The sequence below is a fragment of the Poecilia reticulata genome, chromosome 1, assembly GCF_904066995.2.
Source record: "Poecilia reticulata chromosome 1, P_reticulata-male-v2, whole genome shotgun sequence".
NCBI classification, from domain to species: Eukaryota; Metazoa; Chordata; class Actinopteri; order Cyprinodontiformes; family Poeciliidae; genus Poecilia; species Poecilia reticulata.
Genome location: NC_088830.1, coordinates 10,506,710 through 10,516,490, shown reverse-complemented (window position 1 = coordinate 10,516,490; position 9,781 = coordinate 10,506,710). Strand labels below are relative to the sequence as shown.

The following is a 9,781-nucleotide window of genomic DNA, read 5'->3' as shown; positions in this document are numbered from 1 at the left end:
TCTTTTTTGGTACAGCAGCCGTGGCATCGTGAGACTCTCCGTCAGCATCGAGGATCGTATAGTTCAAAATCTGAATGTCTGAAAACCTCTGTGTGCATTTTTGATTTTTGATTTGATTGCCGCAAAACGGAAATTAAATCACATCCTATATTTTTTACAGTTGCATCGATCATGTTTTTTTCCAATAATACTGGAATGATTTCATGAATTGATCACGTGAGGCTGCACTAGAGGTTAAAGACAAAAAAAAACCCAGAGGCAGCAATCAGTTTTTATCATGGCAGGTGATAAAAAGGTCATGGGAACTTTCCGTTTTTCTTTTTTCCCTTTGCCAAACTGAAGTGATGAAGTCGTTGTGTTACAAACAGCGTGATGAAAAGTTAAATGTACAGTTAATCAGGTAGAATATAAATGCCTCACAGGCTTAGCGGCATGTTATTTATCTCTCAGACTCTGCAGCTTTTCTTTTTCTTTTTTTTCTTTTTTATATTATTACTATCTCATGCACAGGAGCCTTGACCTGATTAACAGTGTGGGGGGAAATCCAGCTTACTCTGCCAGCAGCTGCTCTGGAAAAAGAGCATTATCATTATCTGAATGTGTGTAGAAATGTCTCTTAAATAGGTCCAAAAATATGTTTTACAGAAATAATAAAACATGACCCCTGGATTTTAAAGATGTCCAAACAGGAGAAATAAATATAAAGAAAAAAAAAAAACAGTCTGCGATCCAAACGCAGTCACTCACACAGAAAACTATTCTAATGCCTGGTTTTTACACAGTTCACTCACTCAGAGTAGCCATGCTGCTTCTGTGCTTTAATTATGTACGTTTTATTTATTTCATGCATGGAAATGAGGAACGATCTCTCCAAACGTTAACAGTTTTCACACAGTCAAGGCAAAGGATTATTGAAAAGTTGTCAAACGCCTAAACGTTTTTTGCTCCGACGGCTGCTTTTTTTCCTTTCCACTGTTATTTGGCTTTACTTCCCCTTGTTTCTCTCGCTCTTTTGAAAAATATTTCCCTGATATGAGCTAATCTTTTCAGACTCTCAAGCCACTTCAGTGTAGAAGCTAAACTGGAAATTCTCCCGCTGTGTTTGGAGGAACCTGAATTCCTTCCTTTTCCTGGACATCCATCAGCGTTTAGCAATCCCTTTTAGACGGCTCCAGCTCTTAGTAAAGAATGTGCGTGCTGCAGATGCAGCCCGCCGTCCCATTTACCGAGCGGTACTCGCTGCTGGCGATCAGAGAGTCGAGGCCTGGGTTTCCTCATGGATGCAGCAGGCTGCTGCTTCTCCGCCAACGACGCGTCGATCTGTGGCGAGGCTGAGCGAAGAGGATGAACTGCCCTGCTCACTAACTGTGACGGATGGGAGTTCAGTTTGGGGCTCGTTCGGGATCTGAGTGGTAGAAGCCCAAAAGGAATCAGAAAACACACAGTGCTCCTGTTAAGAAGTGCCTGTGTTTAGTTATTTCATTTGAGCGCACCATTAAGTTCTTATTTTGCGTAGAGTGCATCAAAAAGCATCCACGTCCCTCAACTTCTTTTCCCCCAATTTTGTCACCATAAATTTGAATGCGTTTAATTTTTTTATTTTTTTTTTTGTCATAGAGCAACAAAACATGTAGAGCAATGTGTAGAGATTTTGATGGTGGGTCCAAGTGATGCTTGGTTTTAAACATGACTGGATAAGCAGAATCGCCATGTTTGATGGTTAGACTTTCTCAACAGGACAGATTTGACGGTGATCAGCTCTGCTTCTAAAAATCAATCTAGAAAATGTTGATATATCACAATTTATTCATTTTTAGTGGGGGGGAGTTTATTCTTTCCTATGTTTTTTCCCTCCTTTTTTTTCCTTTTATGTGAAAAAATAAGGAAGGAATAACCCCCCCCTTTAAAAATTATTAAATTAACTGTGAGATATCAAAGTTTTCTAGATTAGTTTTTAGTATCTAAGTATTTTTTAATTTGATTGACATAGAAAAGCAGAGTGTCTTCAGTCAGAGGCTACTTCAAATGCATTGTAATACAGACTGCTACAGGAGATCCTTCTTGCCCACAGTCATCACCATCTTGAGTAGCTCTTCGAAGAATCCAGAACTAAAGAAAACTTAATATTTTAAAGGAATTAAATTTTTCCATTTTGTGTCGGACTTGATAACTTTAACAACTTAAAAGAGTAACTTTTCCTCTCACACCAGTAAAACCCGTGTAGAACAGCGTTTGTTACACCACTTTTGGCAAAAAGTGGTGTAACACTTTTCTTAAAAAGGTTTTGAAAAACTCTTTTATTATTATTTTAAATAACTATCTGTAATAATGCACATTTGTTATCATTTTTAAAGAACCATCAGTTTCTTTCTATTTTTAGGATTTTTTTTTATTTATTTAAATTAAGTAACATGTTTTTTTTTTTCTTTTTTGTAGGATGGAATATTATTTTTAAAAAATTAAAAAAATAAAAAAGATAAGAAAATCATCTCTAAAGACACATTACCAGTACTTTTAGTGTCATTCTGTGTGGAAATTCAATGCAAATTTTGTAGAAATATGCTGATAAATTGTTAAAAACTCATGTCTGTTACTTTATCTAATTTTTTAGAAAAAATATTAGCTCGTTCATTTACATTTTTTTTCCAAAGTAATTAATTAAGAGTCGTCGTTGAAGGTCAAACTTGTGGCCCCGTAGCCGCAGGTTGCGCCCCCTTGGCCCAGACGACGCTCCCAAAAAGCTCCCTACTTTCTAAACACCCCATGTTATAATTAAAGCTTATATTCCATAAATCCCATAGTTATTGCACACGCATAAACACACTTTGATCAGCTGTAGCTCCTTTTATTGTCTTCACAAGCGTCACACGGTCGCTCATCCGAATAATGACTGGAGTCAGAAACTGTCAGAGAGCAGTCAGCGGTTCTCTCCCAGACCTTTAACTAGCAACGGCAATAAATCAAGGCAGGACCTTCCCGCTGAACCACGTCAGAAGAAATGGATCGCAGCAGAACCCTAATTCCTCACCAGCCTCTGGATAAACACAGAGGAGGGGGGAGCGGGGGGCGGGGGGGCGGGGGAGTGGGGGGCATCAGAATGGACCGCAGGGTGAGAAGGGGTGAAGCTGAGCGATGAGGGACGGGGCAGGAATTCTCCCCGCTGGTCTTTAAAGAGTCCGCAGGGCTTTAAGGGGAGATTATTTTAGAGATGACTGATTGGTTTTTTACAAGTTAAAGCAGAAATGAAATTCGGGATTCCGCCGATGCGTGAACATAAAAGCGACCGGCTTTGTTGTTCTTCTGCAACGTTACGTTACAGCAAACCTGGGAGAGAGGAAGGGAGGCGATGTCAGACTTTTTTTCCAAAAAAATAAAAAAAATAAATAAATCTCACAGTGGGAACGTACAGAGAAGGGGGTGGAGAGGAAGAGGAGTGATGTTTAAATCTCACTCACTTCATCTCCATAAGCCCCTCCATAAAAGAAACGTCTCAAACTCGATTCTTAATGTGTGGTGGGGGGATTTTCATACACGGGAGGCGAGAAATGATGAGGCTCTGCACGAAGAGGAAGGTGCGCTGATAAGTGAGGTGCTGCTGGTGGATCGGCTGCTGTATTAACTGCTACATTAAACATTTACTCTCCACGTCCTGAAAACTGACATTACTTTCAAAATACTCCTTACTGCTGAGTCTGAATGCAACACAGTAAAAGTGGAAAAAGTCACGGGGTGGGGGGCGGAGGGGGGGGGGTGATGGCAGATGTGAGAGTTAAACTTCTTGTGACCTTTTAAAACTTTTTCCGCAATGTTTTATGTGTGAGTTTATTGTGTTTTAGTACGTTAGAGGTCTGGACAGGGCTAACGCTCCGATATGTGATCACTGACGGGAAACAAAATTGCTTCAGTGACCGTGAAGCGATGCAACGAGTCTTTTACATCTCTGCGGAGAGGTTTTGTCCCAATTATTTACTGAATTGCTTTGGAAATGGTTCACAAATTATAGGATTTTCAAGGATAAAAGCAGCGTCACATCATTCCAAACTGGATTTTTTTTTTTGTCTGTTCAAATTTTAATGAATTTCTGACAAACAAGCTCAGATTCCAGCCTCTTTATCTCCACAAAGTTTCATCTTCCACTCACTGACACAACTCTTGTGGAAAGACTCAACTGGCAAATGCTTCAGACGCAAGTAAAGTTCATTTGGATGGTCAGCGTCTGACACCTAGTGGAGGAAACTGTCTTGAAGGTGATCAGTCAGCTGCACCTGCAGTGGTTTCCAGACTGTGAGGTCCTGGAGTTTAGTGCCAAAGAAATGAGTTTTGCACAGATTAAAAAGACAACTCACTGAAATGACGAGGATGACATCAATTATGTCATGCACTATTCTTACGCATCAAAAATGGCGCCACAAAGGCGAGTTTGTTCCAAGTGCTTCACAGAAAAATGTACCAATTTTAAAAACACACCATAAAACACCGAGACTGGTACCAGACTGCTGGTACCGGTCTGATGTGACTAGCGTGTCAACGTATAGAAAACCTTCACACAGCCCACAAACAAATATGTAAAAAATATATTTTTTGTGAAAGTTACATAATGCAGCCGAAACACTGGAAGGACGTGTAACATCCATAGTCTGAATAGCTTCAAAATGTAACTATTTAATTATTTTTAATGTGTTTCATGAACATTGAAGCTGTTGTTCAGCTAACTGCAAGCTGTTAAACCAAATATAAATAGTTATTTAGTAAGTTCATAAAAGGGGCCGACAGCAACACGCAGTACATCCAACACACACTCCTCTGTTTCCACAAGATACTTTAATGAGCTGCAAAAATACAACATTTGAAATTCAAAGTGCTTGATGAAGGCCATCGTTGTTTGCAGAAAGCTACAGTGTGAACCATTTGTCAGTCTGCAGTCACTGAGCTGGTTCTCAGTGACTTCAAAGGGTCCCTGGGGTCAACCTAACACCATGCAGAGAGGATTTGAACCTTGTTGCTGCAACGCAGCAGCGCTGACAGCTGCAGCAATGAGCTGCTTGTCCATCACGCTTTCACGCTTCATACGGTCTAGAGGAAGTATATCTTACTCTGTGGTAATGTGAGTCGTTAGTGTTGCATAATAAAAGCCTGTGGTTCTTTACAGGAGTTTGGAAAAACCGAAATACTGTTTAAAATGTCAACTTTGGCTCCAACAGTGCCACCCAGTGGATAAGACACGTAAATACCTGCAGGAGATAAAAAAGTTCTCGTTCTGGATTGATCTGAGAACTTTAAAAATGTAAACATCTCAAGAATGTATGACTTACACATTTACAAATTAAAATCATTAGCACAACAAAGAAAAGTGGTAATTTTTTTTTAGCAAAGTACATTATAATTTCTGTTAACATAAAACATAAATGGCCTTTAAATTCTAGGAATCTGATACATAGTTGATTTTTTTCTGAAACAGTCTTGTCTTCATCGTTGTTTCCGAAATAATTATCGATCGGAGTAGTAATAGATAAAATGTTAGAAATGACAGAGGTTCTACTTTCTTCAAGCCTAAATTTTGATAACTTTTTCCTGTTTTCTTCTCTTGTATCTCTATCCTGTTTAAAGTGACTCGAGATGTTTTTTTGTAAGCACACAGACTTCATACCTAAGACGCTTTCCTGGTTCATTTTGTGTGGCAGCTTCTAAAACAACACAATAAAATCAGTTTAATTAGGCACTTTGGTATATTACATAATGTCTATCCTGGTTCATCGTGACCTGAAGCAGAAAGGGAAAAAAAAACATAATAAAAGGTTGTCTTTGTTCCCTTATTGCTCACTTGTTTTGGACTGTTGGAGCTATTGAGCTTTGTTTCCTGAGAGTTTGTAAAATCATGCTGTTAGTTTAAAATAATTCACTGAGCCGCTGTCTTTGAAAAAACACACAAGGACGAGGTAAACATCAAGAAGAGTAAAAAAAAGAAGTGGGAAATGCAGTTCAGTACCACGAGTTAGGGAGCAAAATCAGATACTCTGCATAGATATGAAAATAATATTTAAAAACTGGTTGATGGTAGAATAAATAAATACAACTTCATCACTGAGGTATAAAAATTTTAAGTTAACTTTGGCTTTGTGTCACTTTTCATGCATTACAACTCCGGGCGACTTGAACGCACAAGCCGCACAAACTTTGTGTTTACTGTTTACGGCATGACTTTTTTGTTTTGGTGGATGGAAGCTTGCAAACCCACTGGTTCTAGGTCACCACTCAAATCCCATTACAGTGTAACAAGCATGGCATCTCCCTCCCCTCGCTGTGCCCCCAGAAAGCTGTGCAGAATAATGAGCAGTAAACAGGCCGGGCCAGCGGACGGGCAGCAAAGAGAGTGTCCAACTGGAACTGACAAAAGATGGGAGGGTGTCGCCATGGCAGCGGCCGAACCGCTTGAGTCACATGGTCGGGGATCTCTCTTGAATCTGGCTAGGGGAGACTCGGAGGAGTCTTTCTTCCCAGCTTTGGACGCCGATGGCAGCAAAATGAGCCGAGCCCCGATGGCGGAGAGACTCCATCTGAACAGGACGATAGGTTTCGAATCGCAGGACGGGGAGGCGGACGCCCCCGTGTTTGGTGGGTAGAGCAAACGTAGAAATGATTTCAAACAGAGGAGTTTCTGTGAGATGTTAGTTTGTTTTTCTGTGGCACCCCAGAGGTCAGAGTGTTCAACATCGTCCTCATCGGCCTGGCCTCGCTCGTTCTCGCCGTCACCGGCCTGTACTGCGTCAGCATCTGCTACAGCCGCAGCAGGTCAGCAAAGTCTCCTTCACACCTTTAAGATGTTAGAGGTCGACGTTGGCATGACACGCTGATGTACCTGGAGCTCCGTCTCTCTGATTTAAACGCTTGACGCTCAATCTTTGGCGTTTTCTCGATACGCAGGGTGTTTGTTCTGTTAAACACGACACTCGTTTTAAGTTGTCTGACTGTAAGAATGAACTTTTATAATCAGGAGGAGAATTAACCGATTCATTAGATAGCTGAAAGTTGTAAGTGATTCTAAGATGGAAAGTTTGGCCTATGTTGAAAGCAAAAAAAGACAAAAAAAGTCTAATCTTTATCCAAATTTCATTTTTACAAAGGCAGGACAATTCCATTAACTTCTTCAGAAATTTTTAAAATGAGTTTAAGAAAATTTCATACACTGTACAGAACCTTATAAAATGTTTTTCTTTTTTGTCACCTATATGATTCAGATCATCAAATACATTTTATAGACAAAGATAACTTTACTAAAGGAAAAAAAAACAGAATCACTTTTTAAATGATGATTTTATTTATTAAGGGGAAGAATCTTTCCAAACCAGCCTGGTCCAATGTGGAAAAGTGATGGTCCATTAACCGTATTAACTGGCTGTGCCAACCCTTGGTGGCAATAAGTCATTTACGTTGCTGTGTGGAGGGATTTTGACGTGCTCTGTATAACAGAATTGGTTTTTATTCTGCCAAATTGGAAACAACCTGCTTCAGGTCATGAAACGGAGTCTGAATCGGATTTAAGTCCCTTAGGTGATGAGAAAATTTTCATTTTTGTTTTGCTGATCCATTGAGAAGTTGACCGATTACGATTGTTCTGCTACATGACTCACGTGAGGTAAACCACAAGTTTACAAACCGAAGACTTCAGAAATCACACGTCATGAAGAAGCAAAGCAGGCCTCAGCCCTTTCGCATGGTGTTCTCTTTCTAAATCGCAGCCGTGGTTTTATGATAGTCATCTTTCAAAACAGTTTCGCTTCTGTCTGGACGGTCCACAGAAGACTTCCCCACAGGCATCAATCAGCTATCTAATGTTTTTAACATGTCATGTCTGTCATGCTGTGGTTTTCTGTTTGAAACTCTCCTATGGATGCCATTTACCTCAAGTTGCTTTCTTATTGTTGACAAATGAACACTAACTTTAACTGTGGCAATGAGGCCTGCAGCAAATAGCAAACACCTGGTGGAGCTGCCCGTCTGCTGAGCTAGTGGAAGCTAATTCTCAGTGCAATGCTGGTGGAAATGTTGATAAAGGCTAAATGGAGAAATGTTGTTGTGGTGAGGAGTAGAAGGAAGAGTGTCGGCAAGAGCAGGAGCTTCTTAAAGAGACAGAGACTCAGTTTCAAGACGTTAAGCTGACTGTGCTACACTCAGTGCCTGGAAATAACACTGCCGCTTTAAGATTGTGAAGCGTTATGATGCCTCCTGAAATCTAATTCTTGCCCTCAGGCAGGTTCTATGTGACTGTGCATTACTTACAGGCAATTCATGGTTTAATAAAAGAGGAAATTACTTTTTTTTTTAAAAGTAAAGGTTAGCTTCCCCTCCAATAAAGGAATCCTCATTTAAAAACCATTGCTTGTATTTACTCGGTTCACCTTTTTCACAGTGAGTTTATGAATACGAAGGGATCTGTGCTGTAAATTTAAATGTGGAATTTTCCCTCAGGCAGTCAAAGAGAGCCCTTATATACGAGAGCGCCGTGACTCGCGGCGAGCCGGAAAATCCGGTGGCGGTCAAAGCTGTGAAGCGGTCGACCAGCTTCGTCAACCCTCTGGCGTTCTTCAGGAGACCGGAGGCTGCAAAGGACAACTCCAGGGTCTACTTCATCTACAGCAACCCTCTGCCGGTGGGACTGAACGAGGAAGAGGAGGAGGAACACAAAAAAGCCACCAGCACCACCAGCGGTAGACCGCAGCAGCAGACTTTGCCGACAATGCCGCCGTCGTTACGGGAGTACGCCAGCGACCCGAGCAGCGGATTCATCCTGGACCCTCCCATGTTTTACATGCAGCTGTAGAAGAAAAGTATTGGCTATGAAGTTAATCTCGTCTGTAGCTTTGTCGGCTGTCCAGTATCAGAACCTTGTAGGTTAAAGGATTCATCTTGCGTTTAATTAACGCAGAGTAAAAACGCAAGAGCCTGGGAAAAAGTTTTAACTTTATGGTAACCCGGACTCAAAATGGTAGTCATGGTCGTATAATTCTTATATTTAAAACGGGAAAAAAAAAATCCCACAACCTATCTCCATAAGGACAAATGCATTAACTTAGCTTTTTCTTTTAGAAAAGAACATTGAAATGGATAGTTGTGGTACAATAAACATGTTTTCCTATCGTTTCCTTTTAAGTCTAGTTTTTGCTTCGCAGCCCAGTGTTTTGCCATGTTAATTTGGACTGATTAAAAGTTAGTTATTTTAGATTAATTGATTTAAAATACCTTGTTATAGAGCCTAAATACAACTCATGTGTAAACACTAATAAAACAATTATTGTAACATTTATTATGTTGTTGTTATGAAAACAGTGACACCTTGGTTCTGTCAGTGACCAACATGATGCACAGAGTCTGGAGTTATTCATGTCAGGAGGAGGACTGGCTGTGACCCTTCATCAGGTTTAGCTTGATTGGTTATAAAAGCAAAGAAATAGATTAGATTTTTAATACAGAAGCATTTTATCACAATCATGGGAAAGTCTGCTGACTGCACAGCTGTCCAGCAGGCAGATACTGACACGCTCCACAGAAGAGTAAAACACAAGAAGCTCCAGGTACACAAAGTGCTGCATTTAAGCATTCGTGGAAAGTTGTGTGAAAGGAAAAATTGGGAGAGAAATTAGCCAAAGAAAGAAAAAAAAAGCCAAAGGTTCTCAAGAGCTCGGAGGGAGATTCAAAAGACATGAACGTTGCTGGAGTCATGAATTCAATAGTTAAACATATCCAGGACGTTAGCTTCTGAACTTAGCTGGACTAAGTGGTACAA

General features: G+C 40.4%; 1 protein-coding gene across 1 annotated transcript; it reads left to right on the top strand.

Annotated features, from left to right (window-relative positions):
• The first annotated feature begins 6,196 nt into the window (after window positions 1–6,196).
• LOC103464924 (uncharacterized) lies at window positions 6,197–9,135 on the top strand. Its single transcript, XM_008409376.3, has 3 exons — window positions 6,197–6,612; window positions 6,693–6,789; window positions 8,467–9,135. The coding sequence occupies exons 1-3, from the start codon at window positions 6,216–6,218 to the stop codon at window positions 8,816–8,818; spliced, it is 846 nt and encodes a 281-aa protein (XP_008407598.2). The 5' UTR covers window positions 6,197–6,215; the 3' UTR covers window positions 8,819–9,135.
• Window positions 9,136–9,781: the final 646 nt, after the last annotated feature.

Coding starts and splice junctions, on each gene's coding strand:
- LOC103464924 (XM_008409376.3), top strand. CDS start 6,216: ATGGAAGCTTGCAAACCCACTGGTTCTAGGTCACCACTCAAATCCCAT. Junction 6,613..6,692: donor GGCGGACGCCCCCGTGTTTG/GTGGGTAGAGCA, acceptor GTGGCACCCCAG/AGGTCAGAGTGTTCAACATC. Junction 6,790..8,466: donor ATCTGCTACAGCCGCAGCAG/GTCAGCAAAGTC, acceptor ATTTTCCCTCAG/GCAGTCAAAGAGAGCCCTTA.